Here is a 21,000-nt window from a genome sequence, read left to right as displayed (position 1 = left end):
GAAACCACTAACACGAAGCACATGGCACTAAGTAGACCTCGAACAGGATACTTGTTTACGGTATGAGAGCTGAAAGAAGAAGACGGAGGAGTTGCCTTGTTTGACCTCAGCTGGGAATGTGCAGGTTGGGTGACTTAAACTTGTCATCACTCTGCACGTGTCTAGGTAAAAGGTGTTGATATGGGAGTTTCAGATAAATTTTAGCATGTAGAGGAATTCACAAATATGGAATCTGCAAATTATGAGGTTCATTTGTACTAAGGACAATTCAACCACCAGGCAGCCAAAGATTATATAATCTTTTTTTAGTTCTTACTGAAGTTGAAATGATGTTTATTAAGTTTCTCATAGTTCCTCAGCTCACATTTTATACTAAAGGTAAGGAGCTGTTTATAGTTGCCACATATATTCACTGTTTTAAGCCTCTAAACTTTTAATTATATAGTTCCCTCTGCCTGCAATGCTGTACTATCTTCTTCATTACTTAATTCCCATTTAATCCTAACAGCTCAAGTTAGTATAGCTCCACCAGGAAGCCTACTAAGTGATCTCCTGAAAGTATGCATTCCTCTATCTTGGCACATGGAATTTAATACATTTTCTGTCTCCTCTATATTGAGAACTTCTTAATAAGGCTTACATTTACCCATTTTGTAGCCTTAATATCTAGCACAATGCCTGGAACATAATACGTGCCAAATATTGCATTGCATTGAACTGAACTAGGAAGGGTGTGGGAAGAAGAGCTAATTTTAAAAACGATGAGAATGTAACTTGAATATGTAGAAAAACAACTTTAAAAAATAGGACTGAATTTAATCAGTTTGAGTGAAAGATAGTACAGTGAGGAACAAAAAAAACAAACTCAATTGGTTTAAGAAAGACTTTGTGTGCTCAAGTACTGTGGAGGTGGGGGGATGGCTTAATCCTCGTCATATAACACAAGTTGATGACTCAGCAGCATAAAGCAATTATTTAAAAAGCTAACATTATGCTGGAATATATTTTAATAGGAGTATGTCAAGCTTATCACAAGTAGTAGTCTTTCTCCCATATTTGGCAATAATCAAGGCTTTCCTGAAGTATTTATGAGAGTTGTAGAGAAATTGGAGCTCATTCAAAGAAGATCAACAAAAATGAAAATGAGACCATTAGAAAAGACGAAAGGGCCTCTGGGGACTCCAAGGAGGTCAGAGAACAGCAAAGAGGATCATGAATTAGAACTTGTTGTTAAGCTCAGCCCCATACTTGGCACAAGGCTCAGTAAATAGCTCATTGATTAATTGAAGTACTCAAGTTGAGGCTCAAAGGACAGATACCAGTGGTCCTGCATTAGTATACTAGCCAAAACTGGGTAAAAGAGATTAAAATTCTAGAAGTAGATGAGAAGTTATTTGAAGGAGAATCTGATGATCCAGTGATTAAACACTGGAACAAACTTCAGCAAAAGATCTTGAAATATTCTTTCATACCTACCTATTAGAATCATTTAGATGACAAACCGCTTTGAATGACTTAACTACGTCCAGCCTAGGAACAGTGGGCTGGACTCATTGCCCTTTTAACCACTATAACAGGATTATAATACTTACTGGTATATTACATTATTTTTCTGATCTAGAAATCTGTGACTATAGTTTTATTTAATCTATTTAACCTGTGTCCATCATGACTATTTTCATATTTCTCACTTTCACTCTCACACGTATTTTCCTAAGGAAGATGAAGAAAAGTGTCTCCATTTATTTCCTTCTTAATATTCTCACCTGGTAATAGATCTGAACCAAGCTATGGGAAGAAAGACTCTTGATTTAGAAAGTTGACTACATCTCTTGCATAAATAGTAACAGTAATAATTATTTCTATAGTAGCTACCAAGAACTTAAAATGTTCCAGGGACCAGGATGGGGTTTACATGCTTTATCTCATTTAATCCTAACAAAAATTCTCTGAGAAAGGTACTATTATAATCCCTTTTATGGATGAGGCCTGGGATACAAACAGTGTAAAGATACGTAAGACTACCTACCCTCATGGTGCTTATTTAGTGGATAAATGGGAGAAACTGTCAACGTAATGATTTTTTTCCCTATGGCAGATGGTGATATGCTGTAAGAAAAAAAAGTAAAGCAAGGGAGAGGGAGTTCAAGGGGGAAAGTTGGGTATGAGGCAATTTACGTAAAGCTTCATTAAGATTTTGAGACATTTGAGCAAAGGTTGGAAAGAGACGAGGAGGAGATACATGAGGACAGCTGGGGAAAGAGAATTTATGTTGGAGAAAACAGTCCTGTGCAAAAGCCCCAAGTAGGGGCATGACTGCAATGTTTGAGGAATTGCCAGGTGAGGGGAGGGCGTGGAGCTGGCCAGTGTGGCCGAGTCACAGCCTACAAAGAACAGAATGGTAAGAGATCAAAGCCAAAGAAATAATAGGATATTGGAGCCCACATAATGCAGGAGCTCTGTGACTCATTAAGGACTTTGGCATTTATTCTGAATGAGTTTGGAAGTTAGCTGAGGGTTTTGAGCAGAGGTGTGAATGATCTGACAAAATGTAAAAGGCTCCCTCTTATGTGTTAAGAACAGACTGCAGGGAGACAGAGACAAAAATAGGATAAGAGTTAAGCTATTGCAATTGTCCAGAAGAGAACTGGTGATAGCTTGGACTACGGTGGTAAGAGTGAAGGTGGTGAGAGGTGGTTGGATTCTTGATACATTTGGAAGGTGGAACTAAAAGAATTTGCTAATCAAGGCTCCACAACTTACTATTTGGCCTTAAGCAAACTACTTAATTTCTTAGAGCCTTAGTATTCTTTCCTTAAAATATGGGCCAATATGTCTACCCCAGTGAGCAGATTGTGAGAATTAAGTGAAAAAAATATATGTGATGTGCTTGGCATAATGATTAGAACACAATGGACATCTAATAAACACTATTTCTTCTCCCCTCTCTTGTATCCTATCTTTATCCATGGGCTTTTACTTTCATCACTTCATTCGGTCTTTAAAAATGTACTCTAAGGTAACACGGCAAACATTATTATCTTTAATTTATAAGTGAAGACATATAATACCATTAATCTAAATGTTTTATATGAAACTGCAGCAAAAGTTAAAATATCTCTGGACTTAACTTCTATTACAGTGTACCTTCAAGTGTAGAGTGAAGCTTCTTACATGTTGATGTTTGAATCCTTCCAGACATCTCATGTCTCATAAGAAGGAAAACTCACCCTACTTTTGGTGGCTTTTAAAAGTGTGCTCTCCAAATTTTAATTTTAAAGGTTTCTTTTAAAGAAACATATGCTATCCCAGCTGTCTACATCTAATAAAGCAGCCACTGACATAAGGGGAAAAAAAGGAATGGAATATAACATTTCAAGGGTTCTTCAGATACACTGCAGACTTTTGAACAAAGTGAATGCAGTTAAATCAGGTTGACATGCAAGTGTAGGGACTGTGGAAGACTGAAACTCCCTATAATGCACATAGAATCCCAGACTTTCAAAGCCAATACTGTTTATTACACATACATTATTAACAACAACAAAAAAAATCACAGATTATTAAACAAAAACAAAATGCTGGATGTTTCTGCTATTGATGTATTTAAAATCACGACATGTTTATCTGTAGGATGTTTATGTAAAACTTCATTATGATAGTATTTATAACGTTTCTCTAACTCATAGCACTATGCAAATAATTATACAGAGAAGTCAGTGCATATCTCCACGTGTTTTACTTTCTCATGGTCAGAACAAGAAGTGCTGCAACAGTTTATGGATACTGTTGAAAAATTTTTTAAACTCACAATAGAGAAAAACAGTTTTAAACAAAGGAAAAAAGCATTATACTTACTAATAAATAATACTGCAATTTCAAGTTGAGTAAATAATTTAAATAAAATTATTTTTCATATGATTGGTAGTGAGAGTTGATATTTTATGGTATTCATTGCATGATTTATTTTTCGAAAGTCAATTTGGTTTTGGACACAGATCACTCTAATCTCACTTTGCTCTCAAGAGGGCAATAGTAATAGGACAGCCATGGTCCAAAAGTAAAAATGAGGGCTCCCCAAGCTGCCATCCCCCTCTGGATAAGTCTCCCCTTCACCAAAAGTGTCCAAACAAACACCTACAGGAAAGATAGTTATGGAAGTCCAAAGTGAGTGTCACAGTCAGAGTCACTGGGGGAGCTTATGAAACATGCAGAAATCCCATACCACGTGCAGACTTTCCCAAATGAGAATTTCCATGGCAGGACCCAGAAACCCTACTTAACAAGAACTCCGGATGATATTTTCATATACTGAAGTTTGAGAACCACAAATTCTAACTTTAGAAATAACATGAATAAGTTACTGAGCCTCACTGATCCTTAGTTTCTTTATCTGTAAATTGGGGATAATTATATTCACCTCATTCAATCATTGTGAAGATTAAATTAGATAAAATCAAGACAATACATGTAAAGCATGTGATGTTTTGTACTATTTTTGATCATTGTTAACCTTGGGTTCAACTAGTTTTCTGGGCTGGTTCAATGGAAAAGCAAAGGATTTGAGGATATTTTCAGGAAAGCAGTTCAAGTAATAGATCGTGAAATTTAGACATATTACTGATTAACGTGAAGCCAGAAAAGACTTGGCAGAGTGAAAGAAAAATGAGTGTTGGAGGGTCTGAGAGTCTCAAAGAAGTCAAAGAAAAATGTGTAGTGAGCCTACATGGAGAGTTGGCAGGATGGAGAGTGGAGAAGAAAGTGTGTTCCCTTTCCTCTAATTTCTGGAATGGAAGTGTGTGTGTGTGTGTGTGTGTGTGTGTGTGTGTGTGTGTGTGTGTGTCTATAATAGTTTGAAATGTGATAACATTATCAAAAGTACATGATATCAACTACAAAAGTTGTCAAATATATGACACAGGATAATTTGATATGGGACAATTTAAAACCCTCAAGACAAAATCAACTGCATCCAAAGAATCGGTTCCTCTCACTCTTTATGAGCATAAGGGGTTAGAGAACAGAATAAGAGAAGAAAGTTGCCAAAGTACAGGAGGTTAAAATTTAAGATTTCATTGGCCTGGTGGCTCTCAATTACGGCAAGTCTGAGGATATGACAACAAATTAAGTGACTAGGTGGGGTTGAAGGACAATGGGGTTGAGGCCAAGAGCCCATGGTGCATGGTTTCTAACCTGGCTAGGAAGATGGCAGGGTTTGGGGTGGAAAGGAAGATTGTGATCTAGAGGCAGTAAATGATCAATGGAAGATGGACAGCATACAGGAGGCTGATGGATGAAGAGAAAGTGTATGGTGGCTACCATCATGCTGTGCACCTCGTTTACATTAGGTTGGAAGAGTAATGGTTTCTGAGTGAGGCAGCATCATGGAGCTGGGAGCTGTGTCTCCCACCCCAACCCCAGTTCCCATGGGCATGTGAGAGTAAGCAGTGCGCCCTCAGGCAGCTTCAAAAGATGCCAAGTTCCTCGAGGGAGCACCAGATTTCAGGAGGACAGAAGGCTCTGTCTGAGAAAATGCTGGGAATGCTGGGAAAGCTGCTCACCATGGCGGGGTCCACTGGGCTTCCTATGTGTGCTCCTAGGGCCCACAAACAGGATCTCGCTCTCAAAAGGGACTCTGCATTCTGGATATCACCTTGAAATTCTTCTCAATTCTATTCCTGAATTTGTGTTTTCCAAGTGAAATCTGATCTGGTGGGATGATGGAGAATGCATAGGGGGCTTAGAACCTCAACTCACCTGTTATCTTGCCTCCCTGGGCAAGACCTCAGCCACCTGCTCCCCCGGCTCCCACCCCATTGTCCAGTGATGCTGCCACCTCCAGGGGACCTAGCAAGGGGCTTGTGGAGGGATGGGGATTAGCAATGCAAGCCCCACACTCAGACTTGTGCCGGGCTCCTGGGCAAGTCTATACTCACCCCTTGCCTGAGGGAGCTTGACACAGAATGATAATAATAAAACCCACCAGAATGGGTTTAGAGAGACATCACAAAAGAAAGGAAAAAATAAGTTTTTTCCCCTTGTTATTTTGCACAAGGAGACCTACATTTTCATTTGCACTGGGTCCTGAAAATTATGTAGCAGGTCCTGACTGGAGGTTTCCAAAGGTAACGAGAAAGATGATAGGAGAGCAATAGTGAGTAGAGGGATTGGTGAGAAGAGGCATCAGTTAGACCCTAGGAGAGGAGGAGGATGGATTGATAAGCTGAGACAACAGGGGATGGTGGACGTTGTATTTTGAGCAGTGGCTGAGGAACAGAAAGACATGGAAGCTACCCTGTCACAGATCTAAATGGAACTCTAGGACAAGTCTAGTGTAAGTGGACTGAACTCTAATGCTCAGTTTTATTGCTGATGGCTTCCGCTCAGGGTACCAAACAGAAAGTTGAGAGGTTCTTACAAGCTCGTTCAATAAATCCTTTCCCAGGGGTCATTTAGCTAGAGAAACTGCACTTCATATTGGAAACAGCTCCTCTCGTGGAATATAACAGTAAACTCATGGTATGTGTGGGCAGGTAGAGGCCAGTGGGTAGGTAGAGGCAGTGGGGACAGAATTTGGGTCTCATTGTAAAGAGCTGGATACAACTCAAACCACTGAGCTTACAGAGGAAAAAAGAACAGGCTTTGAGTGCTAAAAAAAACCCCGATTTTTAACTCTGATTACAGACCTTAATTTCTTTGAAGTTTATCTGTAAAATGGGGATAGTGATAATTCCTGCTTTCTGACTGCTCAGGATTGTTTAAGCATTAAAGTATTTAATAAATGTGAAATTGCCTTGCAAACAGCTACATAAATATTAATCGGTACTTTAATTCTATATTCTTTTCTTTTTCTTTTGAAGGAGTATGGGATACTTCAAATTACTCAGTAACAGCATTTAGGAGAGAGATGCTGGAGTCATGCTTCATCATTGCCAGCCCTATGTCTCTTGAAGGTTAAACCTCTCGATGACGAAATGAAAAATTTAAACACAAACCAAGCAAAAACAAAAGGTAAGTTCCAAATCAGATGAAAACTAAGTTTATATATATATGAATGTCAATTGTGAATGAGTGACTGTCCTAGAAGATATATATCAGGGTAAAAAGAATGTGGGAAGAGAAAAAAAAGGTTGTATCTTTGTGAATTTTAGAATATTTTTCACTTCATATCATGTTCTTACATCTAAGTAGTCTCTCTTTTTCTGTGTTATTTTCTCTCTCTCTCTCTTTTTCAATGTAGTATGGAAGAGTCTAAAATGCAAGGGGGCTTAGCCCTACTTACTCACCTTCTCTCACTCACCAGTGGTATACCCACAAAAGAGCAACTGTGGACAGTGTAAAAGAAAAAAATAAATTTACCAATCTAAAGAGATCGATGAACATTTCATTAAATAATAATGTCAGGATTTTAGAAAAGGAGTTTTAGACAGTTCAGAAACTAAAATTTGAGTAAAATGCTTCAGTTACCACCTTAGTTAATTAAAACCCCAGCTTAATTCAAACTAATGTTTTTGAAACATCTTTTCTCAAACATGCATTTAAAATTTAAAGTAGATAACATTCATCTCTTCAATATATTGAGATTTTGGAGACAAAATTCAAAATCATATTGTGTCCCCAAATTGTATCTTCTTTTTCTCCCGGTGGAGATGAAAATAGCAACTAGATTCGGGTATAAATATTAGGTGCTGATACCAGCTCAGTTCTTTTAGGTGCAGGTGCAGGCAACGCTTCTTTGAAAAGATCGCCACCTAGGGGAAATTATAAGTCAAAGCAACATCTGCAATGCACCACACATGCTGCATAATACCTGGTGACATACTTAAGAATAAAAACATGTAAAATGTTCTCATATTTCAGTAAATGAGGTGAACCACCTACAAAACCCATACTAACTGGTGGCCCTAGAATATTTTTTTGTGTCTAATTTTATGTTTATTTGTAAGTAACATTAGAACTGCATATAGGTTTGCTTATGCATTAGGGCTTGACTTCTAATTTTTTCCTCAATATCTAGAAATACTTTTAGAAAATAGGTATCCTAACATTTGATTACATTGGGGGCAAATTCTTCAACTTAAAATTAAAAATGAGGAGGAATTTTAATTAGGACCCTGAAAATGTTTGAGCCTAACATGTCAAATATTTCTATGTCAATTTAGTCTTAGAAATTAACAAAAACATTTTCTCCTTAAACTCATTTGCTTCTGAGCATTTCTGCCTAAGTCCCAAATCAGAACAAGTAGACTGAGAGATAATTTAGTTGGTTGATTCAGGTAAATATAGGCTATTTTTCTTTGCTTCAATTTCTGTTTTTGAACCACTGCATTTTCTGAAAGCAATTCAACATGAAATATGATCCATGTGGTAATCTTTATAATCTTTATATTCACATAACAGAACTTGAAAGCAAAAAATCTTCAAGGTAGTTTTGAATGGATGATTTAGCAGCCGTGAGAAATTTATGTCCTGTTTAAAGAAAAAAAAAAAAAACTGTTACCTTCAAAAGTTAACTCTCTCAAAAAAAAACCTCTTAAAAGTAATTTCGAATTAAATCACATGTAATGAAGATAATTTTTTGTTAATTAGATGCCTCAGGATTGTGAATTTTTAATGCATCAAGTATTATCGAATAGGCGAAAGTATAAACAGGGAGAAAACAACTTTATGGATTATTTGAAGAAGTTTTACTGTCCTGTGTTTACCCTCATTAGGTCAGTTGTCATACTGTTTAGTGACTGGCTATTAACTCCTCCATCTTCCCCATTAAATGGTAAGATCCTTGGAGGCAGAGACTCTGTTTTGTATGCAGTCATTTCCAGGGTGGTATTGAGCCCGTGTCTGTTCTGATTAATTGGTACCCATAGTAAATACCAGTGGTTGAATATTTTGAATATAACCCACACATGTATCTATACCACTTAGAATGTATATAGTGCCTGACATTTAGGAGGTATACAGAGCATAATGGGTGAGTGAATGGCCTCCAAAACTGGACCTACCCACTGCTTTGTGTATGTTTACCGAATGTACCACTTTCCCACAAAAAATAGAAGAACATAATTAAGAAGTTAGTCTACTGTAGAAGGCATAATTAACATTTGTAAAGGCAAAGGCAAATATAAATTATTCTCATCCCTTTTTTAGGTTATCACTAGACTAAGCATCTTTATAGGTAATCAAAAGATAATGGTCACCAAAGGGAACTATTTTATCATACAAAATTGTATTTCTATGTAACATGTATAATCATATAATGATATGTATATATATAAATAATCACATAATTATATAATACACAAATAAATATAATCTTAGGAATGAGTAGTAACTTTGGTAATAGAATAGAAAAGATTCTTAAATATATTAAGATGGATTATAAATTTATCTACCTAGATAACTAAACTTGACATTTGATCACTGCCTAGTAAAATTATTTAAATTACTTGGCAGTTCACATGTAACACCCCTAAGATATGTTAAATCCATCTAGTACTGATTAACTTCTGTCTGCAGAGTAGATGTGTTATGAGTCTAAACTTTATTGTGCTATATTTTTTTTTGTAAAAATGACTAATAGTAACGAACACCCTAAATGCTGAAAAATTCTGCATTCTAAAACATACTTGACTTCCAAGATTTTATCCAAATCCTGTGGCTCTGTCTTGTGTATGTAATCTAGACCAGTCAGCTTTCTCCTCCTATCCTTCAACAATGCATCACCACATTTGAATCCCCATCAGATCTTATTCTCTTCTACTCCCTACGGTCTCTCTTTCCCTCAAAGCAACAATTTTACCAAACTGAATAAACAAATCCATACTAATATACTAATATATTCACCAGGAATTATTAATTGCCAACTCTCTCCTGATATATACAGAATCTAATAATTGACTTATAAGGATAAATTTTGTCTTAAGCTAAAGGAGTGGCGACGCTTAAGGTGAGATGTTTAAGCTAGAGAGAATATGAATATGCCAGTGACCAGTAGAAACTATTTTAAATAAAATAGAGTTTTAAAGTACAACGAGATGTAAACACTCTGTCTTTTGCCTATACTTATGGCTGGGTCTGTTGGTAATCTTAGGGACGTAGGACTTGTAATACCTTACATGACATTATTCCTAGATAAATTCTTATTTCTTTTTATGTTTCATCCACATCTCCTATTTAGATTCTTACTCTAATTCCTGATACTTTCCTTATGGCGAAACTTTCTCAGCTTTTACACTTGGATTCTTCATTAGACCCAGATGCTTTCAACTGACTTCCTGATATTGGTGACTGCTTTTACTTTTTATACTGTATTTAATTTTTTCCCCTAACTGTGACTGCCATGTGTCAGCCCTTAGGCTCTTCTCCTGCCAGTAGCTAGCAACTTTTCATTTCCACCCACTTCCATTAGTGACAGCTGATTCCTAATTTAGAGAATTAAGAATTCTGCAATAAGAGTGAGTTTTATACTTTCACCTTAGAAGAAAGAGGAAAGGGGCCAGGAAACCTCTCTAATGATGTGAATATTCCAGCAGTTTTGCACTCTGCTTCTTTTCTGTCTTTGAAATCTCTCATCTCATAAGTAATTTATCACAGAACATTTGGACATCAATTACTGAGACTCAGCATTTTTCCAGGACTGTATTACAATATGCAGTATGACTGCAAAAATTTGACTTGGAATATTGACTCAGAACTATATACTTGAATAATCTGAACTGAATTTAAAATTTCATCATACGTCCATCCATTTCACAGAGCAGAGTTAATGATATAAGGAAACAGACTGTGTGGCTTCCAGCCTCTGTCACCTGTTAGCTGTGTGGCTTTAGGTAAGTTGCTCAGTAGCTGTTAGCATCAGCTTTCTCGTTGGTAAACTACGCACGTGTGCTTAGCCCAGGCCCTGGTAAAGGGTAAGCGCTCAGCAAATACTAGTTTAAACATGGAATAAAATGTGTTGCCTGTTTTCAATTTCCAAGCCAGGTACTTTAAACTGTAGACTACATTTAAAGTTTATTATAATGTGCACCTAAGAGGAGAATCATTGTTGTGGGCATTATCAAGGAGGTTCATACTCATGAATCTGTGGCCCAGCAAGTCAGAGCCAAGAGCTTCCCTATTACATCAAAGGATTTTGTGTTCTGTTCCTATAAGGATCTGTCTGTCCATGAGGACCAGTCTGTTGTATAACAGAGAATTCAGGCTGCAAGAGATGTGGTCGGGTACCTGCTACTCTAACAGCTCCTTCCTTGCTCACCCTGCTTTATGCTTTCCTACTGAAAGTGGTTTTAGTACACACATCATGAATAAGTCACTATGCTTCCCTGTTAGAGCTACCTGATAATCATAGTTCATTGCATATGATTTAGTTATACCTATTTTTTTCATAATATTAAAAATGTTTATTGAGGGCTTCTTATATGCAAGACTCTGCACTGGAAGTAGAAAATCAGTTCCTTGCCCTCTAGGATTTTCTAGGCAGAAAAGAGCCACAGTCAACTATAATTGTAAAAGGATAATGGAATTATTAACGGAGTGAGTGTGAAGGAAGTACAAAGCAGGAGTACCTACTCTGGGACAGTTGATGAATGCATTCTTAAGAAAGTTGTAAATGTGGAAACTAACTGTCTAAGGCAGAGCCAGTCCTTAGCACTGATTTATGCTTCCAATAGAAGTGGTTAAGCAGCTGGAAAGAGCTGGAAATAGGGCAGTAATACAAATACAAATTATACCAGACCAACAAATAAACAGGTTTGTCTCTTTCCTTAACAAATTGTGCTCTAATAAGTGGCTGTGATCATTAATAAATTAAATGGTGCTCAAGTCCTAGGAGGTAATTGACTTTCACAAGTCTTGCATTTAAAACTAGGCCAAGGGACATATACCCTCATTTTATTTATCAGGATTAAGATATTAAGCTTTATTTAGTTTAGGAATTTGGATTTAAAATGTAAACATATAAATTCCAGATTTGTTCATTGTCTTCTCTGTTGTCAGTATTAAAAGCAAGACAGATATAATTGCAGATTGCTAATGTTAATTAGTGGAGTTAATGTCAAAGGGAATCCAGAATAGATAGTTTTGGAGTAATGCCTTTAAACTCTTATTAACAGTGAAATTTATTATAAGTATAAAAAGAATAATCCATGGAAATCCAAGGCCTCTTGTGGGTCTATGTTTTCCCTCTTTCCTTTACAAACTTTGATAGTTTATTTTTGTGGCTTAGTCTCATTGGGCAAAAAGATACTATTATTAAACAACACAACGTATGGCAACACATTCAAACAAACAATATAAATATTTTAATATGACCCTTTGTGCCAACACATTTGCAATACTCCTTTTATATGTGTCAATGTATTATGTGTCACCAAAAATGCATCTGTAAATACGACAGGAACACCATGACCATTAATATTTTTATTTAAAGGTTTTATTAGGTTGGCCAAAACGTTCGTTCAGGTTTTTCTGTAAGATGTTACAAAAACCCGAATGAACTTTTCGGCCAATCCAATACCTTTGCCACTAGGTGGCACCTAAATATTAATAGTTGGTGAGCATATGTTCTGCATAAGAAGGCAAAATAGAAAGTAAATGAGAGAAAGGAAAGTTAGTTTTATTAACTTTGTTTTGTATCTAAATATTTGTGCTAGTGTATATTTTGAGGTCATGGGTTTATTGCAGGAAATAGTGTGGGATTCATAAAACTTTTTTTTAAGAAAAAGAAAAACATAAACTATTTTAAGGAAAAATAAAAAAAATCAAGCTTGACTTTGGAAAATCCACTGGGAGCAAGGGAAAATGTACAGCCATTTAGTCTTGACCTCAGCTTGTTATTTTATATTATAATCTCTCAGTTCAAGGGAATGCTACAATCAATAGAAAATCACAAAAAATACAGTTATATATAGCAGCATTCTATATTCCATTTGCATTTGGTAGTGCTATTTAATGATAAATGCCATATGAATTATCAAATCTACTAGTGATTTTTGTGAGAATTGATAAATTAACATCAGTTAAAAGTCTTAAATTACTAGAACTAAAAGTAACATGCTAAAATCTAAATATATTCATAGGAGAGAATATTCAAATATTTCATGATAACAGAGTATCAATCATAAAAGTTCAAATGCCATATGAAAACATCAGAAGATGCTAATATCAATAGTTTATCTTTAGGTGTAGCACAAGGCAGAACCTTCAATAATGTGGTAATATTATGAACGTTAACCAGTTATCTTATACACTTATAAAATTACCTACAAATTTTATGAATATTTTCCTACAGTAAAATTTTGATTTTACTTTAATTATAGATGAACAGCACCACAACAGTATCTTAGGCTAATTTATTCCACTCAGGTATTTTTTTCCCACCAAATATGTGTATGTTGGTACACATATACATAAAAATATTAATCAACAATTAATACTTTAATTGTTAATCAACAATTTGTTAGATGGTCATTATATGAATTATATAAGCTATTAAACTACTACTAACAGTTATAATTGAGACGGAGATATCAGTATTTCTTCCTTAGGTACCGTTGTTACCGAGCACACACTGAAGAGACTATGTTTTTTTCTACCCTCTTTGGAACTCAGGTTAAGCTTATTAAAGGAAATTTTGTTCCTAGAAAGGTTGTTTTAAATAAGACAACAAGGAGATATGTTCCAATAATACTGTACAGTGGACCCACAACTTTGAACTCAGAATAGAGGCCTTTAAGTCCCGAAACAATTTACTTCTTTAAATTGCAGGTCCTTGATCTGTAAAAGGAAAATAAAGCATTAGTTCATAGTGTGGTTGTATATGATAATGCGTGTTAAAATCTTGCATTTGCTTAAATGTTTTTTGAATTCTTAGATTTCTGTTCTGAATAGCTTTTGTGTTCTGCATAAGTGGCTTATAGTAGGTATTTAATATTTATTGAAATTTTCACTATCTTCAGGTATAGCATAAGACAGAACCTTCCTCTTTAAGCATTTTGATACATGCATTTTGATTTTGAAAAGATGCATTGCCTGTATGGGAAGGAATGATCTTGACTTGAGTGGATAATTCTTAGCTCTAGCTATCAGAGTATTAATGTCAGCCATAAAAAGAAAGGACATATCATGACCTGGTAGTAAGGGGAGGAGATAAAGGACAGAAAGTGCACTTGGGGAATGAGTTCAGCTCTAGAGATTTAAGTGGTTTTCACAGTCCTGCACAATGAATATATGCAGCTCAAAGTAATGTAACTGACTACAGTTATCCAAGAGAAAACAAGACAGTTAGTGAATTGTTTTGTTAGTTATCTTGTTAGATATTACATTTATACTTGCTCTAATTACTAGCAGGTGACTTTTAGATACCAGATGTCAGTGGTATCATCTGTGCATGAATTAAATACTTATTATTATAACTGGTAGATATTGAATATATCACTGTTCTGAGTGTGTGGTAAGCACTGACCCATTTAATCATCATAATCTCACTTACCACCATGAGGTAGATACTATAGACGAGGAAAATGAGAAGCTGAAATTTCAAGAATATGCCTTAGGTCACACAAGTAGTAAATAACAGAAGTTTTGAACCCATAAGCCACAGTCTCAATCATTAAATTCCCAAGAGGGCTCTACGATGGATCAAAACCCCACAGAGCTTCTAGGTTTTTCACGTGTATGCACATCACTTAGACGTCTTTATACAAAGCAGATTCTAATTCAGTAGGTCTGAGTGATCGGCATTTCTAACAAGCTGTCAGGTGGTGCCCCTAATGCTGGTCCATGGACCACAACTTCAATATCAAGGTGCCAGGGTACTGCATTTGCACACTTTTTTTTTTTTTTTTACCAGAAATCAAAACCAAATTTCCAGGACAAGCTGGTTCACGCTTAGTTCAGTTAGTAACAACTATAATACCTAGATATCTCAGTCCAACAAAACTACAATGAGATGAGGTTTCCTGAGCCTTGTTAATGGATCGAGACTGACCTAATGTTCAGAAATTGAGATGATGTAAATTTTGGAGACTAATCCCTTGTCGGTCACATCACCAGCAAATATTTTCTCCCATTCTGTGGGTTGTCTTTTCATTTTGTTTATGGTTTCCTTTGCTGTACAAAAGCTTTTGAGTCCCATTTGTTTAGTTTTATTTCCATTACTCCAGGAGATGGATCGAAAAAAATATTGCTGTGAATAATGCCATTTGCAGCAACATGGATGGACCTAGAGATTGTCATACTGAGTGAAGTAAGTCAGAGAAAGAGAAATATCTTATATCACTTATATGTGGAATCTGAAAAATAAAGTTATACAAATGAACTTATTTATGAAACAGAAACAGACTCACAGACTTAGAGAACGAATTTATGGCTATCGGGGTGTGGGGGGAAGGGTGGGGGGGGAGAGATAGTTAGGGAGTTTGGGATTGAAATGTACACACTGCTCTATTTAAAATGGACAACCAACAAGGGCCTACTGTATAGAACAGGGAATTCTACTCAATATTATGTAACAACCTAAATGGGAAAAGAATTTGGAAAAGAATAGATACATGTATATGTATAACTGAATCACTTTGCTGTACAACTGAAACTAACACAACATTGTTAATCAACTATACTCCAATATAAAATAAAACAATTTAAAAAAGGAAAAAATAAAATAAATACATAAATAAAAGAAATTGAGATGGTGGCTTTGATTATAAAATGTAATTTTGTGGACAATAACAGTGATTTAACAGTATATAATGAAGTTGTTCCTAAATATTTGGTTATTTGGTCTTCACAATCGTTGTGAGTGGTAATAAGGTATGACAGCTATGCCTGAGGAAACAGAGACCCAAGACTACCACCACCGCTCTCAGGCAGCAGTGACAACACACAGGTGCCCAAACTCTTCTCTTCCATCAGCTGACCCTGAGGTCGAGCTATGTTCCATTAACTGGCTGAAAGTTAAATAGATGTAGAAAAATGTTAATACTGAAACAGCTAAGATAAAGCCACATTCTGATTTTGCTTTAAATACACAGATAATCAAGGCCAAAATGATTCAGAAGCATTAATATTAAGAGTAATTTTCAATTGTGATTAGTTAGTTTGAACCTGTAAAAATACAAACAATTTAGCCACGTATATCATTTTATTATGCTGTTAAAATCGAAATTAAACTGAAGAAGCTATTTTCTCATCCTACTCACTCCCTTGCCCCAAGACCACCTAACGGGTGATATTCATATCATATTCTTCCCAGACTCTGTGGGTTTGGTATAGCTGGGTTATTTAACCTCTTGTGTTTATTTTCATGGAACTAAATATGTTGAAATAACGCTTGTCCTCGTATGCAGATGTTATAAAATTTTATGAAACCATACTCAGAATTCAGAGTTGATCTCTAAATGTCAAGTGTATTTACCATCCTTAGAAGACTAATATTTTCACAGAAAAAAAAATCCCTTTAAGTTACTGTGGAGACAAAGTAATGAAGTTAAATCAAGAAACGCTGTCAGTCACTGGAAAGGAAAATACCAGAATCTCTCACGTAAAAACACCTGACAAGAGACAGCAAACCTAGGCCTTGTAAATATATTTATGATTTATTAAGTTATTTTTCTGGCAGTTGACAAAGGAAATAATACTTTCATTCTTGAAAGACATGGATAAGTGGCACCTCATTAGCATTGTGTCCACTCAAGGTTGAAATGATTTTGAGAATGAGAATTTTTTAAAAATTGTGAATTTTCTTCAAGCATACTTACCTCTAAAACTAAAGACGGGGTTTATTCTGAGCCATAGTAACACTGATACTCCTGAATCATCATCAGGTGGTGTGGAGCATCTCCAGGGAGCTCCAATCATGCTGAGCAGCAATGCCTAGGACCCTGTCATTACATGGTAGTGGGAGGGTAGGTCTCTGAAAAGTGTAATAGGTGTACTGGGATGTCTAACCCTCCCATCCCCCGACTTGATTTAATCACTTCACATCAGCCTCCAGGGTTAGTAAAGGGACCATCACAGTATCTGGCTAATAAAAAGAAATGAGTTCAGGTAGAGAATCATCAGTGACTAATTGTTTTCTCCTTTCATTAATTTTTTGCTGGTGTCTATTCAGAAGATATGGATAGTGTAGAAACGAGCAGGTAATATGGTTTCTGCCTACCGCTGTCACTCCTCATTGGCCACTCCTTCAGGACACTGTTGTCCTTCTGTCCTCAGTTCCTCAAAGGCACCAAGTTCCTCCCAGCTGTCAGCGGCCTTTAGCCTCAAGGCTCCCTCTGTCCACAGTAAACATCCCCAGCTTCACTCTTGGGTTCCCTTGTCATATATACTTCCATAATAGTGTGTTTCCTTTAGAATTCTTGCAGTGACTAATTTGTCCAACTTCATTTAGTGTCTGTCCTTTCAACTAAACTACAAGCAGCATGAGAGTGGGGATTTTGCTTACTCACCACTGTATCCTTATCACTATTCACTGTGCTTGGCCCCTAGTAGTTCCTTAATTATTTGTTACATAATGGTTCCTGAACGAAACTCTCGAGGCACTCCTCATATTTGCATCCCTTCCAATGACTACTGGGTAATGTCTTGCGTACGTGGAGACAGTTAATGTGTGCTGAATTTTGTAATGTAAAAGTGGAATCTTTTATAAGAATAACTTGAGGATTGTCCTGATATGATTGTGAAGAAATTCAGTCCTAAATGAAAGTGTTTCTTTAATGAGAACTTAGAGATTGAGGATCATGGGTAAAGTATTTTGGGACTATGACTTGTAAGGATTTATTGATCAATATCAGCAGCAGGATTCTTCTGTGCATTAGAAATGCATAATGGGTGGTCAGTTTTATACTACTTTTATAGGTCACTCAAAAATTGCATCTTGTAGAAAATAGTGACTTCTTAAGAGTATAATAAATGTTTGGTTATTCACTGCTGTAGCTTGGAGGGTTTGGTGTGATTTAAAAAATCCCACAATGTTTGTGTTAGTTTTTCTTCTTATGTTCATCCTGTTGGCCACTGAAGTATTGCTGAATAAGAGGTCTGATATTTAAAAAAATAAGAAGTGAGATGCAGAGTAGTTTCATTCAACACTTTTCTTATTTATTTTTTAACAGTTTAAGCTTATCACCCCTGAAAGCTGCAATAAGATCAGCATCCAGGCAAGATATCACCCTACAGTCTTCTCTTCACTAAATACTGAATTCTGGTTCAAACTATACTTAGAAGTATAGTTTGTCAAAAGACGTAATTTTTGAGAAGTGGGGCTCAGATTCTTCATCTAAGAAAATATGCTATGGCTAGAACCTTTATTAAGTTATGAGTATTAAGGGTCCAAGAAGAACGGTATTACTTCCTAAAAATGTTTGAATAAAAGCTGTTATTCCGAGTGATGAATTCTCCGTAGGTAATTGTTTACACATTAGAAACTAGCTCACGCAGCCTTGCACTTAAACATATTTGTTTTACTCTCCTTTATAAGGAAGACAACTGGGAAAGAAATTTAAAAAAAAAAAGATACTCCACCCCCAAAAGGCCAATCATCTTTTTTTTTTTTGGTGGTATGTGGGCCTCTCACTGTTGTGGCTTCTCCTGTTGCGGAGCACAGGCTCCGGACGCGCAGGCTCAGCGGCCATGGCTCACGGGCCCAGCCGCTCCGCGGCATGTGGGATCTTCCTAGACCAGGGCACGAACCCGTGTCCCCCGCATTGGCAGGCAGACTCTCAACCACTGCGCAACCAGGGAAGCCCGCAATATCTTTTTTTTTTTTTTTTTGCGGTACGCGGGCCTCTCACTGCCGCGGCCTCTCCCGTTGCGGAGCACAGGCTCCGGACGCGCAGGCGCAGCAGCCATGGCTCACGGGCCCAGCCGCTCTGTGGCATGTGGGATCTTCCTAGACCGGGGCACGAACCTGTGTCCCCTGCATCGGCAGGCGGACTCTCAACCAGTGCGCCACCAGGGAAGCCCAAGGCCAACCGTCTTTAAAAAAAAAAAAAAAAAAATCCATTCTGCAAAAACTATTTTTATTATTCCTGTGAACTTATGACAAGGAATGTATCCAGGAACAAGGCTTCAAAATTTAAGCTATGTTCCACTGTTTGCAGTTTGCTTGGATTTTAACTAGGTGTGCAAGTTGACTTCTGACCATGGGGAATCCTCTACATTCATGGATTTATGGATTGTTGAGGCCATGGCAGATAACCAGTTCCACAGAAGCAACTTCACGCTCTTCTGAGGAAGATCCGTAGCACTGTGGAACAAGGAATATAAATGAGCAATGCCACAAGAGACTGCAAATGGGGTTACCAAGATACAACCCTCAAAAATGAACTCTGAAGGTGGAAAAACTACAAGAAAAAAATATTAAAATAGGCGTTTTAAAAAAGTTTCAGCTATCATGTTAAGAGCACTGATGGACATTCAATAGACACGGCACATGCTTCTTAGGCATGGAATGTATAAATCTGTTATAAAAAGAAACATTTTCAGCACTGCCAGAATTTAAAAACAAAAAATGAAAAACTCAAGCATCTAGAGGGGAAAACACCAAATGAAAAGATTCAAACTGTAGTAATGACTATTTGGCCTTTAACTATTTCCAGTTAAATTTTATTTGAAAGCTCTCCCTCCCCCAGTCATAGCCATACACAAGCACACCAATTTTTAAACGTTTTATAATGGCTAAAGAAGGGGTTTACATAGATATATTTGTTAATGGAACTCATTTTTTAATTAGTTTTTAATAAGTTGCTAATTCATTTTAGCCTCACATCAGTTCCATCTCATTCCCCAGTCCCTTTCCTGATGTCTAACAGTTAATGTCCTGTACCATGAGGTCAGCTTCCTGTGGCACTTTGGGAATTATCTGTTTGGGGTTTCAATAAGTACAGTTTATAAAGTTCTCTGTCTCTTCTTCAGCCCCCACTAAGGTTGATAAAGGCATTTCCAGAGACAAACGGTTCTCTTCCTCCCTCTGCTCTTCCTCCTCCAGCCCCTCCCCTTCCTCTTCATGCTCCTCCCCCTCCGCCCCCTCCTCCACGGAGTCAGGTTCTTCGGCCTCCTCTTCATCCTCGCCCTCTGCGTCCTCCTCCTCGCTCTCCAACTCCTTGCAGTCACACTCCTCCTCGCCACACTTCTCCTCCTCCTCCTCATTTCTCTCCTCTTCCTCTACCGGCTGTGGGCTTGGAGACTGGTTTTCCTCATCCGGGTCCGGACTGAAGGCTAGAGAGGGATTCTGCCCAAAGCTATACAAAGTTGCCCGCAGCTCCGCGTCTTCCTCGCCACCGCTGGAGGCCGCATCGTTTCCGAAGGAGCCGGCCGCGGATGCGGTGCCGCCCGCCTGGGCCTGCTGCGCCCGCAGTGCCTCCTGCTGCCGCATATCCTCGTAGATCTGGTTCATGATGAACTGGGTGGTGTTCCGCGGTGCCCGCAGGCCGGGTTCCCGCCACCCGCACAGATTGACCGGCCGCAGCAGCGTGCTCAGATCCTCTGAAGGGCTCCTCTGGAAGGAGCGGCGAGGGTCGCGGCGCAGGCCGCGGCCCCGGCGGCCCCAGTGCTTCTTCCGGGCCGGGGGCCTCGCCCAGCCGGGGTTCCAGGGGCTGCGCCAGCAGGAGCAGCAGCAAAGGCAGAATGGGTGCAGGCCGTACACCCGGATCACTTGCACCCGGCCAGGGGGCTTCCAGAATCCCTCCGGAGGTGGGTGCCAGGGTCCTCCCCAGCGCCCCCAATTAGCATACACGGCCCAAGAGGGACGTCTGGGTGGCTGGAACCAAGGTCCTGAGCCGTGCTGTTGCTTCGGCTGTTTCCTTGGGGGCTCATACTCGGCCTTGGGACCATAGCGATGCCACTGCCTGTAAACCGGAGCGCCCCTGAGCCTTCGATGGCAGGAAGACCAGGTGCTTAATGGGGCAGAGGACGCCCCCCCGTGGCCCAGGTTAAGAGGATCCTCTTTTCTATCGAGGGGCTGGGTCATGATTCAGGGAGCTCTGAGAGGTCTAAACGGAAGCGTCC

At 38.0% G+C, this 21,000-nt stretch overlaps 1 protein-coding gene and 1 long non-coding RNA gene across 9 annotated transcripts in view; one reads left to right on the top strand and one right to left on the bottom strand.

The window, feature by feature from the left end:
* The window catches only part of LOC132597903 (uncharacterized), a 403,919-nt gene that overhangs the window by 190,559 nt on the left and 192,360 nt on the right, over positions 1-21,000 (top strand). For all 8 annotated transcript variants that reach the window (XR_009565347.2, XR_011377747.1, XR_009565348.2 and 5 more), the window contains one exon: positions 6,861-7,011. This is a non-coding gene — a long non-coding RNA (uncharacterized lncRNA). The remainder of the gene's footprint in view (positions 1-6,860; positions 7,012-21,000) is intronic.
* CCER1 (coiled-coil glutamate rich protein 1) lies at positions 19,868-20,962 on the bottom strand. Its single transcript, XM_030855406.1, has one exon. It carries the CDS (start codon positions 20,960-20,962, stop codon positions 19,868-19,870), a length of 1,095 nt encoding a protein of 364 aa, XP_030711266.1.

Source organism: Globicephala melas, chromosome 10 (genome assembly GCF_963455315.2).
Source record: "Globicephala melas chromosome 10, mGloMel1.2, whole genome shotgun sequence".
In the NCBI taxonomy this organism is placed as follows: domain Eukaryota; kingdom Metazoa; phylum Chordata; class Mammalia; order Artiodactyla; family Delphinidae; genus Globicephala; species Globicephala melas.
This window is presented reverse-complemented; position numbering and strand designations above follow the sequence as displayed.